Here is a 25,573-nt window from a genome sequence, read left to right on the forward strand (position 1 = left end):
ATTACAATAATTCTTCCAACCAGGAACCCGCCTGGAATTCGTCTCGAAGGAAATCAAACTGGACAAAAGGAGAAGAAAAAACCGCCTGGGCTAATGAACGAAGCCTTCAAGGCGTACGCACGAAAGGAATGTGGTGGGAGAGGTTGGCAGATCGATGTCGCCGTAGCCCTGGAAGACTCGAGACTTCAGAAATAAAGCCATGTGGTAACCAGGCCAGGCGCATGGCCGATGATATGTAGGTGCCCAGGCAGTGAACCAGGGTAGTGGGGAGATTCCAGAGTCTGGCCGTACCATCCAAGGCCGCTCAGCCAAGTTCTGATTCAGGCCCGTACGCATCGGCCACAGGGACGCAAGAGACAAGGGCCTGCTCCTGTGGCAGCCTGCAAAGCTGGCCATGCGCTGGACTGAGACGATGCTGGGTGTTACTGCTGGTTGTTGGTCCTGCGCATGTGGGCTCAAGTGCCGACACCCTGGTCGAAACCCCATGTTTGGGACCGTGATGAGACGATGCCAAGCGCCGCGTGCTGTTGCAGAGGCAGGCTCGTGTGTGGACGTGGAACCGTCTGGTCAAGTCAACAGGGAAATCAGATGGCACTTATTAATGACAGGAGCCGCTGCTGGGTTGGAGATGATGAGCTTAAATTTGAAATGTAAAAGAAGCATCATTCTGTCATGCGTGCAAATGCGTGCAAACGATATACTGCGATCGTCATGGATACTTTTAGGCCATGTTTGGAAACTTGGGCATCATCATGCTCAAACAACGGTCAATCAAGATCTCGATCACCCGTCCAGCTCAGCTCGATGCATACGAATGAACACTCCGAATGGTACAACAGGCAGCTCGGGAGCCGCCATCACAGACACGTTCCGCTCGCGGCTGGGTGGGGGAGTTGCGAAGATCCCACCGATCGTCTGGTTAATGCCCGTAGAATGCAACTGCAGGCGACAAGAAGGCAGGGTTGGGACAGTAGTAGAAGCGCCCAGCCAGCCAGCCCTGGGTCCATCGGGTCTGATCGCCGTTCCCCGGTTCAAATCTGCGACAAAGGCGCAATGGGTGCATTTCCGTGCTGCCTCTTTTGCTTTCCTTCTTCCTCTTTTTCTCTACCAGTGTCTGGTCAAGTAGCAGAAGGGCATTACGTTTAGAGAACTCTATATAGTTTGGATTACTAGATTTAACTATTTCTAAAGAACCTCTATTGATACCCTTTAGATTGCCTAGAAAGCGTATCGCTATCTGCCAGGACTAAGCTGATGCAGAGATCCATGATAGCAGCAGTCCTAGCATGTAGCGTGTCACAGGCTTTCGCCACAGTTCTGTCGAACCACAATCGGAAGTTTGTCCGCCAGCTCTCAGACTGGAGCTTCAGGATGTGACTCCTGCAGACCCCACAACCCGGGTTGATATCCTGAACGCAAGCCACTCCATTGCGCCAGAGGAGGAGAATGGACCTCAGAAAGTCGCCCGACGTGGCGTCGTTGCTATTATCGTTTCATCCTGCAGACCTTGATCCCTGTTCCGTCTGGTCTCGACGCCAACCGCCGGTCGCGTCGGCATAACCTCAGTCTGGATATCTCCCCGGCCGGGGTGTCACCCCAAAACACACGAGGGGGAAGCCACAAGGCTCTAAAACCCAATGTTGACTACACCGGCGCCTTCTCTGGCGTGGATGTAGTCCTTCACACGGAGAGCTGGAGGCGCCTAGACGACTCCACTGCTCGGAACTGCCCCGGACGCCCTGATCTTATCTGATTCATGCGCCGTTTGATTCCCATCACTCTGCGTTGTTCCTGGTCGTTGGGCGCTTCTGCATTTTCAGCTGTACTTGCTTGTACATGTTTCGCCTTGGGTAAATGCTCATGATTGGAAGACTCATGGTTTCTGGGTATCTATTGCACTCTGAGGCGCCTGTCTCCTGGCGCTCTCCTCTGTTTACTACATCCTCTCAAGCGCCCTCTCAATTGTTAGTGATCCCTTGTCAAACTCCTTTGTAATCACAGGCAGCGTGGCCAATTCTTTGGGGAAGAGTTGGTCCCTCCACCACTCATACCATGCGTACACTTCCTCAAGATTGACCTCCTCCAGCTGAAGCCACTCGCCAAGCTTGTCGTGCCAGAGCGGGAACACCTCGGCCACGATGACTTCAGCCAGGACCTTGGATCCCAGCACGCTGGACCACCTGAGCGTCCCCATGAGCATGGGGAGGTAAGGCTCTTGGTCTCCAGGATCGACGCGGAAATTCTCCCGCAGGTAGCGCCCCATGCTCGGCAAAACATGTGACATGATGAGCGGCTGCCACTGACTTCCCAGAACGTCGCGCCACTGCGTGAGACCAGGCACGACGCCCCTGTCAAATTCCCACACGTCAACAAGTTGCCTGAATTTGCGCCGCACATCGGCCACAAGGCCGGTGCCCTTTGGATCCAGATGGTAGGACGGAAGGTACTGCAGCCAGGGGAAAAGCCACAGATGAGGGAGCTTGTAGCTCTGGCGCTTCTTGCGCGGGTTCCATTCGCTGACGGCTGTCTCCAGCTTCCGCACCACGTCCTGAAGGAACTGAGCGCGCACGAAAGCTGGCAGTAGAGAGTTCCATGCCTCTAGCACCGCTAGGAGGGGCACAGGGTCGTACACGTCCCAGTCTCGGATGCCCCCCCTGGCCTTGGGGTACCAAAGCTTGTACATCATAGTCTCGTAGGGTGTTGTCGCCTTGTGATGTTGGCGATAAAGGTCCGTGTCGTTGAGCCCGTTCGCCGTGGTGTTCATCTTATCAATGCTCTTCTCGTTGGTTGCAGACTTGGTCAGAAGGCCACGCATATCGTTGAGTTCGGTAGCAAAGCGTTTCGGCTCTTCTAGCAGAATCCAGTCTGGGTCGCGGAAGAATGGGTGGATCGCCGCGACGGCGATATCCGTGACCTCGCCACTGGGAGGGCCAACGGCATCAATGGCCTTTTGAAGACATCGGATCTTGTCTTGCCACTCGGTGGCCGCCGGCAGCTCGTTAGTGACGATGCCGGCAAACACACCCATTCTTTCCAGGTCAGCGGCCAAGTCTGCCGTCTCCTGTTCGTGCTGTCGCAGCTCTAGCTCGACCCAGCTCTTCCGCTCCTCGAGACTCCGCCACTCCTCCGAGAAAGCCGCCAAGTCGGCATGCGCTCGCCTGACTATCTTGCGTGCTTCTATCGCTTCAGCCGACTCAGGCGCGGCAGCAGATGTGGGTGTTAACAATCCCGATGTCGATGTCAGCAGTTTATTGCCTGGACCTGTCATGTCGAGAATGGGCGCAAAAGCATCAGGAATGTGTAGACCAGGCGCCGCCCTCTTGATCTCCTCTGCCGTCATGAATGCCGTCTTCTGTCGTCGAGGAGTACTGGTACCACTGCTGATACCACTGGCGCCCAGCCTCTTCTTCCTCTCGCGCTTCTTCTTCTTCTCTTCTTCGTCCGAGTCGACGACGACCTCGCCGCGCAGCTCGGCCTGCCGCTTCTCTTCACGCCGTTCAGACACGGATTTTTCCTTGACCGCACCAAGACCGACACCTTGAGGTCGAAGGTTGGCTTCAATAATGACGTTTCGTCCCTGGCTCTCTTTACCAAGACCGGTACCCTCGACGTAGCCCATCTTGGCCATCATGCGCGCTCCGAAAGATTTGGGGTTCGGCTTGCTTGTGCTGCCCTTGCCGTCTCGAGACGGCGCAAAAGCGCTTGGCCGTGCAATGGTCGGTTTCGTCGGCTTCTCATCATCTTCGAAGTTCGTTAACACAGGTTGTCGCGCTGACGATGGTACGAAGCCACGGCCCAGTGGGTTGCGTCCGTCAAACTTTGTTTTCACGAAGGAAGGCTTGTATGGGGCTTCATCTTGGCCTTGCATCTCTGTATCTTCGTCTTTAGTCGCCGGTGCGAAGCCGAGCCCGCCAGACGTTGCTGACCGAAGTCCCAGGCCAACCCCAGCGGCCTCTTCCTCTTCCTCGTCGTCTTCCTCGTCATCCTCCTCGGCTGCTGGTGGTCCGTTTCGGTCGCTGTCGTCCGAGTATTCTTTTTCGTCTTGGGCGTTGGCCATTGTCCCTGTAGATACGAAACTCATGCCTTTTCCGCGAAGCGTCTTCTTCTTCCAGCGCTTGCCTGGGCCGTCATCCTCGCTGTCAGAGGCAAAGATACCCAAAGCTGCGCGGTCCTTGGACTCGCCGACGCGACGGCGCTTCCGTGGATTCGAGTTGTGGAAGTCATCTTCAGCGGCGGGATCGACAATCGGAGTGGTGAACTCGTCGTCATTGTCTTCTTCAGAATCAGACGAGTATTGCGCGGCGGCAGACTTCTTCGTGAGGCGAGAGGGATCGAACGTAGGAAATGCAGACATGGTCGCGGAATCCTGGGCACCACCAGATGTGTGCTGTGCGAGGAGAGGCGCGAAGACCAGGTGGTGTTGGTGAGAACCCCTTCGAGGCAGGACGTGACGTGACTTTCTTTTTACTATGTAATGCCAACCAGGTACGAGGTAGAGAGGCGGATGGGTCGATGAGCTTATCGGCGTTCTTATCTTCACGTGACACAATCGTCAAGGTCGCCGCAGCCCCCCGCGGATGAGCGAGCTAGGTACCTCAGGTACCTGATCAAGGGGCTTTACTTGTGAGGTACGTAGGTCAAGCTGCTTGGGGGGGGGGAGGGTGGAAAGGGGGGGTCCTTGAACGGGGAGGCATTCCTAGCCTTTGATGTTCATTTAGTATCGGTGATAATGTTAATGCTTGGACATATGCAAGGCTACCTAGAATTAGGAAGGGAGATACGCATACCATGCCGTCATCCTCGACATGCAATTGTCGTGTGCAAGCGTGGCATGTGCTGACGCGTGGGCGGGGAGGCAGGCAGCAGGTGCCCCCTATTGATTTGGGTCAGTGACATGCTCGTAAGTACCTCCGCGTATGAATCTGGTGTCGAGATACCTCGGCGAAGGTTCCGACTCATGATCCCTGGCAACGCACGCGGGAAGGTATCAGAAGGCCAGGTACGAACCTTGCCTTTGGTACGGCGAAGGCAGCGAAAGGGAGGAGATTGCCGAGCAGCAGTTCCCAATTCTGGCCGTCGCAAGAAACAAGTCTGTTTCTCTTTTGCGGAACATGATCGATCGCACATGCCTTGGTTGTTTCTCCTTCACCCACCCGAGTCGGTTCAGTTGCCTTGCTCTCTCACCCACTTGGTCGCTCCACATCGACCTCTCCCCTCACCCTTCATCCTCGAGGTTCAGAGGCGCCACAGACACCCCAATCGTCTCCTCACACACAAATACATCACCTCCATTAGGTAAGCCCAGCGCTAGCGACCTTCATCCCACGCTGGCACTGCACTTCAGCCCAACCAGAAACAACTTGCCAGTGCCTCCTCACCACCGTGATCTCGACTCGGAGCACCGTCAAACCCAGGTCAAGGCACCACCCTCATCACACCCACATTGAGCCCGTCTCAGTCATCGGACTGTGCGACCAGTGCCAAAGGCCCCCCCCCCCCCCCCCCTTGACGAAATGGTTGTTTTCTGGGGGCCCAATCTGGTTACCACTACGCTACACCTTCTGCATCCCACAGCGAGCGATCCCAACCCTCCTTGACCCAGCGACGTCTTTTGACTCATCTCCGCCGACCTGGAGTCTGCAAAACACGACGGACAATCGTCCGGCTGCTTGACTGCCCGACGCCTTTTCGCGCAAGCATTCTCTGCTCGAACGCAACGACAACAAAGGCCCAAGGCCTCCCCGAGACCTCGGATTGACCAAGTTACGGCGACCGAGGACCGGAATCCCCAATCAGAACGGCGCACCACCCCGCGAACGTCGATTTGGTGCGACAAACATTGCTTCAGAGGACATACTTCTGTACAATATCTTCATTTGTATGTGCAGTGAACCCCATCCATCTCGCCCATGGACCTGTCTCTACTGCGGACTATGTCGATTGCTTTACTTTGCGGCACTGCTGCCTCAATCTGCAAGGCTGCGGAGTCACTGGCTATTTTACACTCGACGCAGGAGTCCTAATGCCGCACCCCGCAGTGCTCACCTCTTGCTAACACATGGCCGCAGTTCTGATTACATCTACAGCGGCAGATCGATACCCAACCCGGCATTTTCATCATTGAGGGCGAACGTATAGACACAAGTTATCGACGACCCTGCACGCAGCTGCTGTCGCTCGTCAAGACCTCGCTGAGTCGCACGTGTCCCCGCGCCAACAGTCGAATCATTCCCGACAACGATATACCCCGTCTAGACAGCCCCGGAACGGTCTCGCCGGAGCTGTGACCAACGAGGCCTGCCGCAACCGTCACCATGTTCTGGCGATTTGGCGGTTACGCCAACATTTCCACAATCGATACCATCCTAGAGAAGCCCGAATTCACGGTTGAGGATCTACTCGATGAGAGCGACCTCATTCAGGAGCTCAAGCAGCATAATGCGAAACTGATAGATTACCTCCGCCAAGACGAAGTCCTCCAGAAGCTCCTGGCCTACGTTGTAGCGCCAAAGCTCGAAGTTGTTGCGCCGCCTAAGAACGACGACACGGAAGATGAAGACAACAAAGGCAAGGGTCTCCTGCGCCCCTTTTCGCGCCCACGAGCCTCATCCAAGGCTTCCGAAAGCGATGCAGAGGAGGAGTCGGAGAAGAAGCGCAACCGGTACGCCTACGTGGCTGCCGAGGTCCTCTCTTCTGACGCTTGGTCCATCCACGAGGCCATGATGGAGAACCAACCACTGGTGCGACACTTCTGGACCTTTCTGAAGCGCCCGACACCCTTGGACCCCCTTCAGGCCAGCTACTTCACCAAGGTCAATGAGGCCTTATTTGATAAGAAGACGGAGGAAATGATTGCCTTGCTCAAGTCACTCCCGGACGCGACAGCCGATCTACTTCGTCATGTCGAATGTCCCATGATTATGGACCTCCTGCTCAAGATCATCGCTCTCGACCGTACCGAAGGCGGATATGGGATCGTCGAGGTAAATTGTGCGCATTTTCCTTCACATGCTCTTTCGCTAATATTGTCAACAGTGGCTGTACTCCCAGGACGTGATTCCTACTTTGCTGTCATGTCTGGGGCCCGAACATAACTGGGTTGTCCAAACTGCGGCTGGTGACTTCATCAAGGCCATCATCACCATTTCGGCAAACGCCTCCCAGAATGACCAGCAGTGCATTGGCCCCAATGAACTGACCAGGCAACTCGTCTCTCACCAGTGTGTGGAGCAGCTCATCAAGTATATGCTGAGCGGAGGCAACCCTCTCACAGTGGGTGTAGGTATCGTCATCGAGGTGATTCGGAAGAACAACTCTGATTATGATCCGGACGTCGGCGCTGAGACGCACTCTGTCCCGTCGAGTCGGGATCCGATCTACCTTGGCACGCTACTCCGCCTGTTCGCCCAGCATGTGCCTGATTTCGTCAACCTGATCATGCACGCACCTTCGCACAAGCAAAAGATCAACTCCACCTTCGGCGAAAAGATCGAGCCGTTAGGATTCGACAGATTCAAGACATGCGAGCTCATGGCCGAGCTGCTTCACTGCAGCAATATGGGTCTCCTGAACGACGTCGGCTCCGAGGACGTCATTGCGACCAGAGATGCCGAGCGCCAGCGACTGAGAACTGAAGGCAAACTGTCTCCTAATAGGGGCGAGGAAGCCCCGTCAACCATGGAGGATATGACATTGCGCGTCAGCCAGTCTTCGCCCGAAGAAGGACGACGTCTCGAGGTGACCAACATCTCGGATGACGACGGTTTTGAGGAAGTCGAACCCAGCCGCGAGATGAATGAAGACACGTCGCACGAGTTTGTCAAAGCCGAAGAAGAGATTTCCGTGGCGCCCGCCGCATCCAGCTTCCTGGCAAAGGACGGCGACGATTTCGTTGATGAACCTCTTAGCTCGCCAAAACCACCTGTCGCGGACATCAAGGCCACAGAACCTCTCTTTGAGGACCCCGACCTCATCGTCGCCCCACTGTCACCAACCAAAGCGAAGGCAGCAGCACCGCCAGCTGAGACTTCGCCAGCAGTTTCGGTAGAACCAGACCCCAAATTGAAGTCTGGGGAGCATGATAAGAAGGCTGAGGAAGCTGCGCAGGTAGCTGCCAATCGACCTGACGAAAATACCTCTGGCGATGCAGCGGACGAAATGCTTGACCAGACCACTATACAAGTACGACAGCTTGACTTGGATAAGAACTCAAGCGCCTCTTCTGACGACCAGAGTGCCAAGGGTGACGAAACTGACTCGTCCGTCACCTACACTCCCACTGTATCCGAGCCAGAACAGCTGCCCTCGGATAAGGAACCTGCACCCCTTGAGGCAGCAACCGTGCCCCTCCACGTCAGCAACGCAGCGGATGTTCCCGCTCCTTTGTTTGCCAAATCTGTGATCGACAAGGAGGAGTTGACCACCGTCGATAAGCTCGACACGGACAAACCACTCCCGCCGCCGCCTGCAACCGAGTCATCAAAGGTTTTCGATGCCGCTACGCCTGCCAGTTCTGCGGTTGAAGACGTGACGACCGGCGAGAGGGATACGACTGGTGAAGCGATCCCGAGAGCGCTTTCACCGCCTACGGAACCTCCAGCTATCCCCCAGAGACCGGAACAGGAAGACTCGAGCCGTGTTGTTGGCGATTATCTCAAAAGGCAGTTCGTAGAGTATCGTGTGGTCCCCAGCATTCTCGTAAGTCAGCCTCAACCAAGTTCTGCTCCAGACCCCCGGCAGCGGCCCATAGCTGACGAGACGCAGTCCTTCTTCTTTGGCTATCCCTGGAACAATTTCTTGCACAACGTTGTCTATGATATTGTGCAACAGGTTTTCAATGGTCCCATGGACCGGGGCTACAACCCAACCCTGGCCATCTCGCTGTTTGAGGCCGCCGACATTACTACTGCCATCATCAACGGCCAGCTGGCCAGCGACGAGTCACAAGCCAGGATGAAGACACGCATGGGCTACATGGGCCATCTAACTCTGATCGCCGAGGAAGTGGTCAAGTTTACGGAACGCCATCCGCCCGAGCTGCTGTCTGAAACTGTTCTTGACCGTGTCATGGATCAGAATTGGATCAGTTATGTCGAGGGCGCCCTTGCCGAGACAAGGGAACGAGACAACGCAATTCTGGGAGGCGTGCGGCCCGAAGTCGCGCTAGGCAACCGTGCCGGTGTGTCCGGCAACGGGCTTGCCTCGGCTGGTCTGTCCGGGCTGGGTTCGTCTTTCAACAGCAACTCACAGAGCAACAGTGGCTCCAATGCCCTGGCCGAAGCTGGCCTCAACGGTGGCCTCGAACAGCAGGATAACAACGGCATTGGCCCATTCGCTATCAGCGCCGGCACTTTGATGTCAGGCTTCGGGAGCTCCAGTGACGAAGACGATGACGACGCAGATGATAACGATGAAGACGTTGCTAACGAGGTGAGTTCCGACTTCTGGAGTTCACATCACACGGCGGCAGAACCGCCCCGCTATCCCCTGTCCGACGGGTTGGACGCGGAGGACGAGGCTGCCAAAGGTCAAGCGTAGTACGCATGCCGTGCTGGTCCTCCTGATTGGGACCCATGGATTACGGAACATCCCGACGTTGAGTCACACATGGCGAAAGTGCAGGAAACCATGCTCGACCATAGGCAGCTTCTGGATGAGTATGGGGCCTATTTGAAACATGGCAACCGTGAAGCCACGGCATGTGACGACATGAGCGATGCACTGTTTGAGTACGAAACGAGAGAGACGAGGGACAACATGCAGGGGGCGTTGCGGGCATTGGGGATGTTGACGGGTGTCCTGGACATTTTTCAAGGACAGGGACCTGTAATGCTAGTGGGTTAATGAAATGGATGGCTGGGGCTATGTTGTTGTACGAGTAGGGTGTACGGGTTTTGTGGGCTCCACGACAATGAATCGCCCTGTGGATGGGTTTTCCTTTCAGTCTTCAGACACATCATCTGAGCTGTTCTTTATACTGACACAGCCGCGTTAGTTTCGAGCCTACACCGACCCGCTGAACAACCAATCGTCATCGACGTCGATGAACCCTCCTTCGATTCCGCCGCCGCCGCCTCCGCCGCCTCCTCTGAACATTCCGCCCTCGCGGGCTCGTCTGCAGCTGGCGGCGCGGCTCGCCATGCACCAGAAAAACAGCGGTGGTGGCGACGGGCACGGAGACGACGGCGAGGATGGGGAGGGTCCCCGGCCCGGGTCGAGAGATGAACCTGATCGGAACCGTAATCCGTTTGCCGATGACGAGGACGACGATGTCGACAGCGACGACGAGGATGATGGGCGCTCGGGTGGCCGGACAGCCAACGCGGTGACGAACACGTGGGGTGCCTCGGCGCGCGGTTCCTGGTGGCGTGGCATGGTGCGGAGGAAGCAGAACGAGCGATTCGAAACGGCGGAGGATTCAGACTCGGAGCGTGAAGGCGACGACGATGACGAGGAGTTTGGCGACTTTGCCATGCCCGAGGTCGAGTCAGCGCCCGGCACGGATCCCAACGAGAAGGTACTGCTCAAGCCGTTGGCCGTACATCCTGGAGGCAGCCAGGGTCAGGGCAAGACTGCTTTCAACGGGCTGTGGCCATTCGGGACCAAGGACGAGAAGGATGAGACGGCCGGCGCAGAGCTGCATGATGACAAGAGGGAGAAGGAAGAGGGCAGCGGAGAAGATGTCGGACCAATGACGGCGCGGGAGAACAGGGTGCAGGAGGCAGTAGAGGCCAAGCGACGGACGAGCATCGAGGATCCGGATGAGGAGGAGGTTGTGGTGCAGAAGCCAACGAGCGTGTGATGGGAGTGACGCGTGATGCGATGGGTTGTGCGGTTCGAAACAAATCTGGAAGGGGCTTGTTGCGTGGTCAGCCGTGTACCATAATGTATGTCCGTAATGCCGTGATTTCGTGTACACTAAGCTACGAATGAGGATGTCACGGATGTCACGATTGGGTTATCAGGATGGCATGTGATGAGGCATCGTAGCGAGTGCGGGTGGTAAGATTCTGAGAAACGTCTCACCCCAGTCAGCGTTTCGTATAGGATCATGATGGAAGGCCTAACATGGCAGCCTTGAGGAACACAGACACCGACGTTCACAGAATACATTCACGGCCATCATGTATTGTGTCGGATTGCAGTGCAGTTGGTTTGCCTGAAGCACAGCGGCGTGGCAACGTCGACTAGGGTAACGTGGCGCCTTCTTGGCACCGCCACAGCCCCAGAGATGGCCGACCAATGACAAGTTTCCGAGCGACGTCACCTTGTAGGTGGCCCCTGCCGCGTGTCCAGGACCCTTGGATGACTTCATCCGTCTCGGCGCTTGGAAGGCCTCCTTTTTCATTCCGCCAACCATGTCTGGGATCGCGTCGATCGGCTCATGAGAGGCAACTCAAGGCAGAGTTGGAGCGAAGAGTCAAATGGCCTTATATTATTTTCTCGTCACTCAATATTACAGAGCGTCGGCAGGAGCGCTGTGATCTGGGTCTGATGTGAGCCCCGGCAGACGAATAAAGAAACAGCAAAAGCCAAGAGAGTAAGATGCCGAAGGATTACGATCCTCAATCCCTCGCCCGGCACCTAGACACCAATAAACCTTTAAGTGCCCCAGAATCATGGGGCACTGCCTCCCTCGCCCACCTGGGCAGTCCAGACATGGGTACTCAGACATCGGTGGGATCGGTCTCGGAGTCCCTGTAGTTTCCCCAGAAGCAGAGGCAAGAGGCGGACTGGCAACTGGCTACTAGGGCAGCAAGGCAGGGACGTGGGAGGCCTTCCTTGGCAATTCGCGGTTTGGGAGGCAACACGGCTTCCCTAAATTAACCTTGGCCCTTGGTCCCTGCTTTGATTCAGTGGGTTGTTTTAATACAATAGACTACCCCAATTCTTGTTCTCTAGTTGACTGCTTGCCTTTTCATCGTCAGCTCTCCTCATCCACCACCATTACATCCCTTGTCAACATTTCTTGCCCACCTACCTCCTAACCTAAGGTGTCTCACACTTCCTCTCCAGCATGCCATTCTTCTCTAAGAAGAAGGACGAACAAGCACAGCAGCCTCTCGACAAGGCCCACCCTGCCGCCAACATGTCCTACGAGCCAAAGCCCGTACCCGTTGACTCGACTGTTCCACCGCCACCCGACTACATCAATGACCGCCACGGCATTCACAACCAGGGAGCCGTTCCTCCTCACAGCGGCGTTCCCCTTCAGAACAGCTTTCCCATGAACAACATGAACGGCCCTGGCCCGGGTCCTGGCTTTGGCGGCCACCCTCACGGCCCCCAGGGCACACCCATCCCCTCGCTAGGCCCCCACCCGGCGCCCATCAACTGTCCCAACTGCCACCACAGCGGCATCACGGCCGTCGAGTACTCATCCGGCGGCTTCACCCACGCCCTCGGTGCCTTGGTCTGTTTTGTGACGTGCCTGGGCTGTATCCCGTACTTCTTCACGAGCCTGAAGGATGCGACACATAAGTGCGCCAAGGTATGTCATCGTCTCGCCCTTTCCGTCTTCTAATGCAGATTGAGAGAGAATTGTCAAACTAACTTGGGACATCTAGTGCGGCATTCCCCTTGCCACGTATCACCGCAGTGGCAGGACCGAGGTTCACCTCAGCGGCTAGGAGCCTACATGCTCTGGTTCAGCCGACAACGACCACGAGCAGCGGCAGGCTGCGAGGAGAGACCACGTGCAAGACGTATCGAGAGCGTCGAGTACCGGCCAGGTGCGGAGGACACAGGCGGCATGCTTGAAGTGAAGCCGTTTTCCCAGGCGGAAGTTGGTGTGATTGGGGAGACAGCGGAGGACGGACAGATTGATATACCCCGGTAGCATGTGTTTGGAAGATTCCCCTCGGGCCAGCTTGGCATACATCATAGTTCATCAATGCATTCCCTTTGTGAGAATACCGCTCCTCATGTTCTCGTTTGTGGCCACATGTGTGTGGGCCAACCAGTAGACTCGGATTCCAGATACTCTGAAGAACGAGCTTTTGGCTCGACATACAAAAGCGGCAGCGAAGAGCACGAAGCAACAGCGGCATTATGCGGGTATCTATTCCGTCATGTACAACCGCTCCTAAATCTAATCTCATTTCTCATCATGGCATCAGCCCCGCGAGCCGTTCCAGTGCTGTTGTTCAGATTCAATGCTTGGGCCGCCATCTCTGCCTCCCGTGACGACGCCTTTTTGAGTTTGTCTTCTGTCCCCGGTTCGAAATTTCCTTTCACCGTTCGACCTAGGCTCCGCCGCCGCCGCCTAATTCGCAAACACGCGCACCTTCATGTCAACACTTCCCGTGGCGATGACGCACCGGATCTGTTCCGTCGTGGCGGGCGCTGCCGCGCTCTTGCTCGGCGTGCCGTTGGCTCCGTTCTCGCCCGACCCGTTGGCGGACGCGTCCTCCCGGATGATGCTCGGCGCCCAACGCAGGCACGAGACAAAGTGGCCGTGCACGCCCTGGACCGTCCTGACGCACTTGCCCTCCTGCGTCAGGTCCCAGCACCGCAGCGTGTAGTCGTCGGACGCGCTGATGAGGTACTTGCCGCCCGGGTGGAAAACGAGATCGCGCACCCAGTTGTCGTGGCCTACGAGGACCTTGATGCAGTTGCCCCGCCCGTCCCAGAGCCTGATCGTCTTGTCGCGGCCGCCGGTGGCCATGAACTCGGTCCCGCTCGAGGCTGGGGGCGCCTTTTTCAGCCCCGCGAGCGGCGCGAGGTGCGGGTATGCGGTTGCCGGAGCCAGCGCGCAGCAGAGGACGACGTGTTCGTGGCCGACAAGGGTGAGCTTCGTCTCGGGCGTAGCGGCGCTGATGTCCCAGAGGCGACCCATGCGGTCGTCGCTCACCGACAGGAGGAAGCGGCCGTCCGGCGAAGGATACACGTCACGTACCCAGTCGGCGTGGCCCCTCAGTGTTTTGAGGCAGTACCCTGTCGATACGTCCCATATCCTCAACGTCTTGTCTCTGCTCGCCGACACGAGCAGGTTGCCCGAGCTCGGCGCGCCGGCCGCACCGCTTGGAATGAAGCGGACGCAGCTGACGCTGTGGTCGTGGCCGGGCAGTGTTCGGATATTCTTGTACTCGTCCGAGGGGTCCCACAGCTTGATGGTCAGGTCGTTGGAGCATGAGGCAAGCAGTGTACCGCCCCGCGGCCCACCAAAGTCGACATCGAGCACGGCGTTCGTGTGGCCCTTGATGGTCCGTTCCAGCTCGCCGAGTTCCCAGTCCCAGATTTTAATTGTGTAGTCGTCAGAGCCAGAGGCGAGAGAAGAGAAGACGGGGTGAAAGGCGACGCATGTGACGGGTTCGCGGTGCGACTGAAGAGTGTGGCGTGCCTGGGCGCGGGGCAGCCAGGCTGAGGGGTCTTGGTTGCGTCGTGAGAGCGATGTCGGTGTGGCATTGTCGATTTCGGACTGCAGGGAAGCGACGCGTGTCTCGAGTTCCATGATCTGCGAGGCCAGGTCAGACGAGCTCCAACTCCAGGAGAGCGCACACGACGGCATGGTGGGGTCGCGATAGGGACCCCCCTGGCACGCACCTTTTTCTGTAGTCGCACGACGCTGGTCCATTTTTTCTCGAGCAGCCCCTCATACTTCTTGGACGTCGCATCGTCAAAGGTGTCGCCGATGTTGAGCTCTTGTCGGAGGGCCGCGGCCGTGCTGGGAAGACCGCTAGACGACAAATATGCTATGATGGCCTTGTGCCTGGGAACCGGTCAGCGAAAGGGGATCCTTGGGCGGTGACCGCTCGGAGGGGCGAGACGTGCAGCTCTTCTGCTTGCCGAGGGGTCAAAATCTGGCTCATGGTGGGTAGGTTTAAGGTATCTCGTCGGGCAAGGTGCAAATTCAGGTGCAGAACCTGTCTGTGTAGTTTGGCGGTGGTGCTTCTGAACTTTTGTAGCTGCCACAGCTGGGCATCGATCGCGGGGCGGTGTTGACCTCCTGGATCGGCGTGGGGTTGGCGTCCGATAGTAGGCCAGGAGGAAAACGTCGAGACGTACAAAGAGCCGGTGACAATGTGCCGTGGTGATGCTGGCAGGGACAGACGACGTGAAGGGTCCTTCTTTGACGGAGGCTGTTTCGGAGGGAAGGCGGTCGGAGTGGGTGTCTGACGACGACGGAAGAGATGAAATGAAGTTCGGTGGTCCACTGTCCAGCAAGGCCAGGTACTTCAATCAGTTGTGGATCAGATCTGCCTCCAATCGTGGACTACCTCCAGCAAGTCGTGCTATATGTACCTCTAGCAAGTCGTGTAGATGCCCACCGGAACTGCGTGAAGAAAGGCGACAGGTGGTGAAGATGTTACCGAAGTTCCGAACCAGATGGGAGCAGAGACGACAAGCACGGGGAAGAAATGTCGAGTTTCAATGCGACGCGCACAAACAGACTGGCTACTGTTACTACTTTACCACCTTATTAGTCTCTCAGGTACACCTCACCTCACCCATTCCCCGTCCCCGCCCACGGGACATCCCACCACTAGCCTCAAAGTGTGCTTGCTGCTCGACAAGCGACTGACCCCCTCCCTCCCCCTCCCTCCCCCTCCCCTCCCCCTTTCCCCTCCCCGGCCTCCGCTCAGGTCCCGGGCCCTGTACCTTACGTGGTACAGCACCGCTCAAGCCCTCCCAAAACACGTTCCCCACGCATCGGCCTTCAGGGGCTTTACAGTGGCTAGTGCCCGCCGTGCTCCTCGCCCCTGCCCTGGGAAGAACACCTCCACACTCCGAGCGCAAGATGACAGGTGACATCACTGTGGTCTAGACATCTCTCTTGAGACGACCCCTCCTTTGCCTGTCGAGGGATCGATGTCAGAAACTGAACAAGGGTGGCATTTTGGTCGTGACTACCTAAGGTACTATGTACCTACATAAGGTAAGGAAAGTGACTGAGATTAGCTCATGTACCTTGCCCTCGTGCTAAAAGACGCGCTACAGAAATGGCAGATTGAATGTCGGGGCGTTACTAAACCATTGGGTCTTTATCGCAGCGCATCTTATCCCTTATCGGGCTGCGATCGTTGGGGCAACGGCGTCCCGCACCCACCAAGCAACACCTGAATACAACCCAAGCAGGAACCACTGCTGTTGGCGTCAGGCATGCTTGGGGGGGGTCCCAATCCCGACTGAATGCCGCCCGTCGACCAACGACATGTTCCCCCCCACACAGGACGCATCAAAAACAACACTCCAGTATCGGGAGTCGAGCACGAGCTCCAAACACACCACACGACCGAGACAACTACGGCCAGCCGCACTTTCTGACCCTCGTCCCGTCAACGATTCCACATACCAGCAGCGCCAGAGGAAACAGCTACTTCTCAGCACACATTCCTTGCCGCCTGCAACAACCCTTCTCGGCACCCTGCAAGACCCCTGCTGTGACCACCAACCTACTGCCCGAATCCTCAGGGACCTCGACCTCGACCCCGACGTCGTCCTTGATTGCATGCTCTGATTATTCGGTATGTAGGTTTCCAGTTTTCAGCGTTTTGGTCGCCGCCGTCGCTGTGCTCCCCTGCCTCCCGCCTCTGTCCGCAGCCTCGGGTTTCTCCAGGTCCAGCGGTGTGACAGGATGGACCGCCAAAAGTCGGCTCGTTCCTTGCTGAAGCTAATCAAGAAGTTTGCCAGTCCAGGAGGTTCAGACGCCGACCCGCACCATTATCACAACGCCGCACGAGGATCGAAACAACCTGCCCTCCCAGACACACCCTTCAAACACCGAGCGCTTGTCGCAAAGACAGCCACCATGGGTGACGAGCCCGACTACAGCTCGCTGCCACTGACCGACCAGTGGGTGCACAAGGTACGCTGCCTCGAATGCAGGCATGCCCCTCTCGACGCGGACCCAGCTAACGCGTGCCCGATGCCAGGTCTGGAAAGTACGCAAGGGCGCATATGAAGAGGGAGCCAAGCAGTTCGCTGCCACCGCTGACGAGTACGATGCCGCCTTCAGGCCATTTCTCCAGGATGCGAGCCTCTGGAAGGGCGCCGTCGCCGATTCGAACGTGGCAGCGCAGCAAGAAGGCCTGGCCGCATACTGCGCCTTTCTCAAGTTTGGCGGCAAGGAGCAAGGCACGAGGACACGCGGTCAAACCATCGGCCCCATCGTCGAGAAAGGCCTGCCATCGACAAGAGCCGCGGCCAAGGAGTCGGCACTTGAGGCTCTGCTACTCCTCGTCGAGGTCGACGTCGCCGCGCCAGTCATCGAAGACATGCTCCCGGCTCTCGCAAACAAGCAGCCGAAGGTGGTCGCCGCCACATTGAATGCCCTCGTCACTATATATCACAACTTCGGTTGCAAGACGGTCGACCCCAAGCCCGTCCTGAAAGCTCTGCCCAAGGCGTTCGGCCATGCCGACAAGAATGTTCGAGCAGCTGCGATGAGTTTAGCCGTCGAATTTTACAGGTGGCTTCGAGAGGCTATGAAGCCCATGTTTTGGGGAGAGCTCAAGCCCACACAGCAGACCGATTTGGAGGCACAGTTTGAAAAGATCAAGGCCGAGCCCGCGCCTAAGCAGGAGCGGTATCTCCGAACGCAGCAAGAAATCATGGCACGAGCACCGCCACCGGGCGAGGAGGGTGAGGGCGACTACGGCGGCGATGAAGAGGAGGAGCCTGCCGAGGTTGACGCTTTTGACTTGGCTGAACCACAAGATGTCTTGAGCAAAGTACCGGGTAACTTTACTGAAGCACTTGCTTCGTCAAAGTGGAAAGAGAGGAAAGAAGTCCTCGAGGCACTGTTTGCGGCGGTCAACGTTCCGCGTATCAAGGATGGCGATTTCAACGAAGTCAACCGGGGTCTCGCCAAGTCGATGAAGGATGCCAACGTAGCTGTCGTTACCCAGGCCGCCCAGTGCATCGAGGCTCTCGCCAAGGGTCTGCGCAAGAGCTACGGGAAATACCGAACCGTCGTCATGCTTCCCATCATGGAAAGACTGAAGGAGAAGAAGCAGGCCATAGCCGATGCGCTCGGCGCCGCTCTGGACCAGGTTTTCCTTGCCACTTCCCTGACGGAGTGTATGGAGGATATTGTGGCCTGTCTGTCGCACAAGAACCCTCAGGTCAAGGAGGGAACCATGAAATTTCTCATCCGGTGCTTGAGAACCACACGCGACGTTCCTAGCAAGCCAGAGATTGGTACCATCGTTGAGTCTGGCAAAAAGCTCCTTTCCGAGTCTAGCGAAGGTCTACGCTCCGGAGGTGCGGAGGTTTTGGGAACGGTGATGAAGATTATCGGCGAGCGTGCCATGAACCCCTTTCTCGAGGGCCTCGATGACATTCGGAAGACCAAGATCAAGGAGTTCTTCGAGACTGCCGAGGTCAAGGCCAAGGATAAGCCGAAGCCGCCTCCCCCAGCTGCAAGGCCACCCCCGGCTGCTGGTCCGAAGAAAATGGTCAAGAAGGCGCCGGCCGGTGTGAAGAAGCCCGTCATGCCAGCGGCAACCGCGGCAGAGTCTGCCCCTCTGGCCCCCCAAACGTCGTCCCGCCCCACACCAGGAGGAAGCAAGCTCGGCATGCCGAAGCCGTCCGCCCTGGGCGGCCTCAAGGGACCTCAGAAGCGCATTGGGGCCCCTAGCGCTGCCTCGCCCCGGCGCGCGCCTGCAGCAGCCCCGATCATGCCGCCCGAAGACGACGAACCACCACCACCACCGCAACCCAGGCTTGGCCTCGGCCGCGGAGGACTGGCTGGAAGGCCACTGTCGAAACCCTCAGCAGCGCCCATCCAGATGCCCCCGTCGTCGCCACCACCCTCGAGCGGCCTCACAGCGCTTGAGCGGGCAGAGCTTGAGGAGCTCCGTGCCTCGAATGAGAGACTGACGCGTCAAGTGGATGATATGCGACACGAGCGGAGCAAATTCATGTCGGAGATTCAAGAACTCAAGAACCAAAATGCCGGTCTGATTGAGGACCACACACGGGATGTGCTCAGCATCAAAGCCAAGGAGACGCAGCTTGTTCGGGCACGGAGCGATGCCGAAGCGACCGAGCAAGTCAACGAGCGACTGCGACGCGAACTTGACAGGTTAAAGAGAGCTCTCAACAACGCCGACAGTCTTGGTTCCCGGGCGAGCGTCACGAGCCCCGGCGTTGCGTCTCCGACGCATGACGATGCAGGCATTTACCGCGACTACGGGCGTCCTACAAGTCGCAGTCGCATGAGCTTCACGAGCACCATGTCTGAAGAGAAGGAGAACGGCGAGTCAAGCTATCCTAGGTCGAAGCTCAGCCCCGAATTCAGACAAGGGCCAACCGGCGTGTCGTCAGGTCGCGGCAGCCCAGCGAGGGGCTTCCGGAGCGCGGCAGCCACCCCGCCAGTGGAGGATTATGGCGGCTCATCCCATCATTCAGCCGCGTCGGGCTCAGGCGCCGGCACTAACGGTGTTGAAAGCTGGAAGCGGGCGGCCGAGGTGACGAGCCAGCTCAAGGCGCGAATCGAGCAGATGAAGGTCAGCAATCCCCTGCTGCATGTCTAATGCGTGTCGCTAACATGGTGACAGGCGAAACAAGGACTTGCTCGTCCATAGATAGTCTTATCCGATGAGGCTATGAGAGAAGCTCTCTCTGAGCGCAAAGGACTCGACGAGGTAGGCTGTCCGCCTCGACGGGTAGGTGCTTTGGTTTCTGCGATTGCATATCATCGGCGTCGGAATCATACCCATTCTATATTGATTCTCTTATGGCGGGTTGGGCAGCGAGCAGGGTGTTCCTCCTTGCATGAGATGTGGAAATGGGTTGGCCGTACTCCCGCCTCGGCGTAGATAAAGCTGTTAATTCATGACATTGATGAACAACCAGCAACTGGCGGCAAGCTCGGTACATCATGGCACGCTTCTCCTAATGGGTACCTTATGCTCTAGCACAAAGTGTAAAAAGCCAGTGCGTACGGTTCACCGATTCGGGTGTTGGCCGTGAGCATCGGCCCAAGGCTCGCTGAGCCTTGGGAGAATCAGGCCGCTCACGGCGGCCGCAGGACAACAATGATGATGGCTTGTTGGTTGACGCGCGTGTTCACAGAGGGCCCAACTGCAGGACAGCCTGGTGGGCATGTGGGAGGGCTGTTTCAGAGATCTTACAGAGCCAGCCCGATACGTCTGTCTACCTTACCTGGGCTGCTGGACGAGAGGGTGCAATAGATAAGGCCGCCAGCAAAGCTCTTCTACCACTGAATGACGGCCCGTCTACTTTTTTCTCTACTTCTTCATAACACCCAGTCTCAACATGGCTGCGGTGGCGACAAACGGTTTTGCGGCGCGCCTCGGCGCTTTCCAGGCTACAGATGATCAACGCATGCAATGGCCGCGGGTGAGTCTGACAAATACAATGAAAGCGATGCGGCCCGTCCGATCCTGACCCGGGTGTATGTACCAGAGCATGCACCAAGAGTTGTGTGATATCACGGATAAGTACCAAAATTTGTGCGGTGACTTGGCGCGAGAGAAGATTGCAGGGCGCGGGTTGCAGACCGATTCCAAGCGCCGGGAGGAATCGTTTCGTTTCACCAAGCTGGACGAGTCCTTTGTGAACACGCCCTGTTCGCGAGCATGATTCAGCGAGCAGAATATGTAATTCTGTGCCTCTTTTAGAAAGAGCGCGTTCGTGCTTGTCCTCCTCGACACCGACACCGACGCATACATGGCGAGTAGCCTCGGCGTCAGGAAGACCGCCAGGATGGAGAGTACTTTCCGCACCGGCTTTCTATCGGGGCTCGTTTCCGCGCTGCTCTCCCTGACGGCAACGGCCGTCAGCCGGAGCCCGAGGGCCAGCAGCAGCGTCGTCTCTTCCGAGGGCCACGCCGCGCACCTGGCGGCCACGTGGGCTCGAGCAGCAGCGTCGTCTCCAACTGACGAGGGCTCGGCCCTGCACGGCGGCGGCACTGGCCACACGCCGCCGTCGGGCGTGACGGCGCGCGCAGGTTCCTCGACTTGAAGAGCGGCGCCATTCTCGTAAATGCACAGGGCCAGCGCGTCGATGCAGAGCTGCCGGCCCTGTCGCCGGGCGCCGCAGCGAGCTGGAACCGCACGCTCTGGTTGTCGGGCAGGTGCGCCAACAAGACGGCGTGCGGATACAGCCATGCGACGCTGTCGGAGGAGGAGAGCATGGTGTACCGATGGCTGATGCGGCGTCAGAAGTGTCACGTCAGACCGGGCTGCCGGGACTGGACGTGCTGTTACGGACATCACTGCTCGTGTGAAGGCGCCAAGTGCAAGTTTCCTGAAGCGCAGCATAGGCTTGACGTTTCTTCGGCTGTGCTCTAGATAGCGGCTACATAAAGTAAGGCACCTACCTAGGTAAGGTAGGTAGAGAGGGAGGCGTTGGAGGGAAAACGCCATCGTACGGCCGCTCGTCTTCTGGCAGCACCCTCCCTCGCTCACTAGCGAAGGCGTGATGTTAACCCAGACGACGGATCGTAAGATGGCGTTCACGAGGGCATGGACAACACGCGCCGAGCTGACCATTTGGCGTAACGTGGTTGGCGTGGAGGCGCGGGACGAAGAGGCCCTATTCCCTTGTTTGGCTTGGTTTGGAGAGGACGGAACAATCCCGGGATTCGCCGACCCACCCAACCCCCGTGATCGAGGGATCAGTCCATGTTTTGTCACGGGCTGCTCTGACCATCAGGGCCACGTTCCCGGCGCTCGCCTTCTCACATGTTGTTTTTTCCTGGGAGTGTGACGGGATCAATGGCAGTGCGACAGACGGCCTGGCTGGTCTTGTTGCTGACTGACTGTCTGACCGACACAATGGCCTTGTGAGATGTGGTCTGCTTACGCTTGTTGATGAATGACAGAATGCACATCTCCGGTCGGGATTTCCTGGGTTGTCCTGGGTTGTCCTGGGTTGTCCTGGGTTGTCCTGGGTTGTCCTGGCAAGGCCCTTGTTCGTACGCAGTCAGGGAAAAGTCAATTTGAGCATGATGTCCTAGGTAGTACGCGGGAGAGGGCACTCGTAGTCTGTCTACGAGGCCAAGACCTGCATGGCCCGAAGAAATGTTTCTGTCGCTCCGTGCCTCTCAATGCGAACATGACAAATGCCAGCACGGCGATGGGCCCATGGCCTACCCAGGACGTGGGGAACGCCTTGACGAGTGACAGTACAGCTGTCCCTCCTACCAGCTAGGTAGGGAGAGAAAGACAGCTAAAGAAGGCCTGCTAACGAAGCCTCCCGCGAGCCCGGCCGGGACAGGGCTTTTGCGGGGCCGCGGAGATGTATCGTCGGCAGATCATGCCACCCGGAGAACCTCAGCGGAACGGAGAGCCTGCGGAGCCGCAAGGTGCGGTCACGCCCGATGAGTCTCGATTCTCTTGTCAGTTTTTTTCGCTCACGCACGGGAATAGTGGCCTGTTGACGTCGACCGTCAAACGAGCCGTGAGTCGCCATGGTCTGGGGATCCAGCAAGACATGCTGGCCGCAAGCAGCCCTCCTGGAGTCTGATAAATAGCATGTTGGCCTGCCCACCTCCTGTCCATCGTGAAAGACAGATCATCATCATCATCAACATCATCATCACTGCCATCATAGGTCACAGTCTCCCCCATCTGCCTACTCCACAACCACTACAACTCCCACAACAACTCTCCACCCCGAGGCGTCTCTCAAGCCGCCACACTCCCTACACTTCGGTAGCATCCCGCATGTCCTACCTCGCCTCGTCCCGCTCGCTCCTGCGCAACTCTCGCGCCGCTATTCGCCTGCCCACCACCATTGCTAGGACATTCTCGTCGACAACGCCCAACATGGCCATTACCGAAGCGCAGACGGCCATTGTCAAATCGACGGCGCCCATTCTCAAGGAGCACAGCCTCACCATCACCACCGTCTTCTACAAGAGCATGCTCGGCGCCCACCCCGAGCTCCACAACATCTTCAACATCAGCAATCAGCGCTCCGGCGCCCAGCAGAAGTCTCTGGCCAACGCCTTGCTCGCCTACGCCACCCACATCGACGAGCTCCAGAAGCTCGGCCCCGCCGTCGAGCGCATCGCCCAGAAGCACGTCAGTCTCGGCATCACCCCGGACCAGTACGCCATTGTCGGCGAGCATCTCATCAAGGCCATCGCCACCGTTCTCGGCGACGGCCTGACGCCCGAGGTGGCCGACGCCTGGGTTGCCGCTTACGGCCAGCTCGCCGACATCTTCGTCAAGCGCGAGGGCGACCTCTACGACCAGGCCGGCGACTGGCGAGGCTGGCGCAAGTTCCGCATCGACCGCCGCCAGCAAGAGTCCAACACGGTCACGAGCTTCTACCTCAAGCCCGCCGAGGGCGACACGACGGGCCCGCTGCCGCGCTTCCTGCCTGGCCAGTACGTCAGCATCCGCGTGCGCGTGCCCGAGTACGGCGACGTCTGGCAGTGCCGCCAGTACAGCATGAGCGAGGTGCCCCAGGGCGACCACTACCGCATCAGCGTCAAGCGGGAGCGCGCGGCCGAGGACGCCGGCGCCACGTCCGCCGACCACCCGGGCGTCGTGTCCAACATTCTGCACGACAAGTTCCAGGTCGGCGACGAGATTGAGATTACCTACCCGCGCGGCGAGTTCTTCATCGACATCAAAGACGCCACAAAGGCCGACGCCCCGCTCGTGCTCCTCTCTGCCGGTGTGGGTGTCACGCCCTTGACCTCCATCCTCGACGCCGTCCTCGCCAGTCCCGAGTCCAAGATGACCAAGCGCCCCATCCGCTGGGTCCACGCCGCGCGACGGACGGACCAGATGGCCTTTGCCGCCCACATCAAAAAGGTGACGGCCGACAACGCCAACGTCCAGTCCAAGGTGTTCCTCAACACTATCGTCGAGGGCGAGGAGCAGGGCCAGGCCTACGACTTCCAGGGCCGACTCGACCTCGACGTCCTCGACGGCGCCCAGGACCTCGGCCTCGACTCCAAGGAGACGGATTACTTCGTCTGCGGTCCCCAGGCGTGGATGGTCGAAGTGTTGCACAAGCTGGAGGCGCTGGGCGTTGAGCGTGGACGCGTCAGGCTCGAGCTGTTCGGCACGGGCGATGCTGAGGACCTCTAGATGCTGACGAGCTTTGCTTCTTTACACAGCGTTGATGATTTTTCTTGTGCCATAGTTGCTTGCGTTAAAAGTATAGAATCCTTCCTCCACCTTGTGACATGACTTTTGGTGCTGACATGTCGCGAATGTAAGTACCAGGCACGCTGGATTAGCTGGTAGAACCACGGAGGTGAAGTACTGATCACCAAAGGGGTATGCTCTACATTTCACACTCCTGGTCGCTGTAGTTGCTTATGACGAAAATGATGTTAACCCGAAGAGTCAAAACTCTCCTTCTGAACGCCGGCCGTTGCGTCACTTCGCATATCCGTCAGGGGCTGGAGATGGTAGGCGTTCTAAGTTGCTGCTCTGGCCTCGAAGTGCTGTGATCAACTCAGGAAACAAGCCTGAGAAATGAGCCAGCCTATAGGAGCATTTACCTTATTAGGTAGGTCTCTATAAAATGTGGCGGATCCGATCAGAGCGTTGGTCAGTGAATTTGCGGTTGACAGGAAACTGGCGGCAGCGTCTACCTCACTCAGCTCAATCAGCGACGCGAGGTGAGATCATGGGGCGCAGCGACCAGAAATGGGCCTTCGACAACTGGTTTTGGGCTGGTGATTGGATCGCACGCTGTCAATCTTAGCCGCAGCTTGCCGACCCGCCTGGATACAACACTATTTTGGCTACCCGAATGGGGCATCAACTTTCGAGCCGTGCCCCATGTTGTCAACCAGTCGCAGGGCCATGCAGAGTACAGCAGGTGTGCTTTCGGCGTTGTTGGCACACCGAGCTGGCCAACCTGTCCAACCTGTCGTGTGTATCACCGCCCAGATGTACAGCCACATGGTTGCATCTGTCGGTCTTCGACACGCGTATGCGATCATTCTGTCGTGATGCCTTGGTCTGTGATGGGGGTTGTATCGAGAGAAATTAGCAAGAGGATGCTTCTGACCTGAACCGCATGAAAACCTCTGTGAGAGGGATACCGTGTTCGCTCGAAGTTGCCGCGTACTGATTTGTTTGAACGGTGGCCAGCGTCGGTGCTCAGCGTCTCAACGGTATCGAACAACGGTACCTGGCAGTGGATAGGGCTGAAGCAGACCACCAATGAAGCCTCCGAAGAACCGCCCTCACAAGCGCCTTGGACGCCTTGGACCCCTTGGACGCCTACTGTCATCCGAAATAGCAGCCGCCCCCATCGCGCCGAACCCTCTTGGCGCGGAGGTAGTAGCCGTTTGACCAACACTGCCGACGGCCCAGGCACTCAGGTACCAGGCATCATTCGCTGTGCTGGGGGCGCGGGCACGAACCGTAGCAATCGCTGTCATCCTCAGACTGCCAAGCCTACCTCCGCGATCCTTCGCTCCAGTGTGATCAGCGTTGATCCATGCAATCCGACAAGGGAATGGCCCAGGTTGGCACACACTTCCGACAGATCCCTGGTTGAGGTGCCTTTGGGAAATATCTGTCTCGTCAGCCTACGGCCCCATTGTTGTATTCTGTGTTTCCGTGCCCTCGTGCGTCCCTCTTTACCCCGATCGCCAACGTTAATTGTAGTCCCCTTCTTAAATCGT

General features: G+C 57.7%; 7 protein-coding genes across 7 annotated transcripts; 5 read left to right on the forward strand and 2 right to left on the reverse strand.

Moving 5' to 3' along the window:
* Positions 1-1,196: 1,196 nt before the first annotated feature.
* VDAG_10214 (uncharacterized protein) lies at positions 1,197-4,354 on the reverse strand (the record flags this gene model as incomplete). The annotated part of the gene is made up of 2 exons (XM_009659917.1): positions 1,197-1,482; positions 2,052-4,354. 2 exons carry the CDS (start codon positions 4,352-4,354, stop codon positions 1,197-1,199), a joined length of 2,589 nt encoding a protein of 862 aa, XP_009658212.1.
* Positions 4,355-6,314: 1,960 nt separating this feature from the next.
* On the forward strand, positions 6,315-9,537 carry VDAG_10215 (extragenic suppressor of kinetochore protein; the record flags this gene model as incomplete). The annotated part of the gene is made up of 3 exons (XM_009659918.1): positions 6,315-6,983; positions 7,036-8,697; positions 8,764-9,537. The coding sequence occupies 3 exons, from the start codon at positions 6,315-6,317 to the stop codon at positions 9,535-9,537; spliced, it is 3,105 nt and encodes a 1,034-aa protein (XP_009658213.1).
* A 310-nt stretch (positions 9,538-9,847) lies between these two features.
* Positions 9,848-10,801, forward strand: VDAG_10216 (uncharacterized protein; the record flags this gene model as incomplete). The annotated part of the gene is made up of 2 exons (XM_009659919.1): positions 9,848-9,871; positions 9,995-10,801. The coding sequence occupies 2 exons, from the start codon at positions 9,848-9,850 to the stop codon at positions 10,799-10,801; spliced, it is 831 nt and encodes a 276-aa protein (XP_009658214.1).
* Positions 10,802-12,016: 1,215 nt separating this feature from the next.
* On the forward strand, positions 12,017-12,629 carry VDAG_10217 (uncharacterized protein; the record flags this gene model as incomplete). Its single annotated transcript, XM_009659920.1, has 2 exons — positions 12,017-12,490; positions 12,567-12,629. The coding sequence occupies 2 exons, from the start codon at positions 12,017-12,019 to the stop codon at positions 12,627-12,629; spliced, it is 537 nt and encodes a 178-aa protein (XP_009658215.1).
* Positions 12,630-13,264: 635 nt separating this feature from the next.
* On the reverse strand, positions 13,265-14,810 carry VDAG_10218 (nuclear distribution protein nudF; the record flags this gene model as incomplete). Its single annotated transcript, XM_009659921.1, has 3 exons — positions 13,265-14,455; positions 14,545-14,703; positions 14,769-14,810. 3 exons carry the CDS (start codon positions 14,808-14,810, stop codon positions 13,265-13,267), a joined length of 1,392 nt encoding a protein of 463 aa, XP_009658216.1.
* Positions 14,811-16,750: 1,940 nt separating this feature from the next.
* Positions 16,751-19,529, forward strand: VDAG_10219 (spindle pole body component alp14; the record flags this gene model as incomplete). Its single annotated transcript, XM_009659922.1, has 3 exons — positions 16,751-16,807; positions 16,875-19,451; positions 19,503-19,529. The coding sequence occupies 3 exons, from the start codon at positions 16,751-16,753 to the stop codon at positions 19,527-19,529; spliced, it is 2,661 nt and encodes an 886-aa protein (XP_009658217.1).
* A 2,958-nt stretch (positions 19,530-22,487) lies between these two features.
* Positions 22,488-24,017, forward strand: VDAG_10220 (hemoglobin; the record flags this gene model as incomplete). The annotated part of the gene is made up of 1 exon (XM_009659923.1): positions 22,488-24,017. Exon 1 carries the CDS (start codon positions 22,740-22,742, stop codon positions 24,015-24,017), a length of 1,278 nt encoding a protein of 425 aa, XP_009658218.1. The 5' UTR covers positions 22,488-22,739.
* Positions 24,018-25,573: the final 1,556 nt, after the last annotated feature.

The sequence above is a fragment of the Verticillium dahliae genome, genomic scaffold (genome assembly GCF_000150675.1).
Source record: "Verticillium dahliae VdLs.17 supercont1.33 genomic scaffold, whole genome shotgun sequence".
NCBI lineage: Eukaryota > Fungi > Ascomycota > Sordariomycetes > Glomerellales > Plectosphaerellaceae > Verticillium > Verticillium dahliae.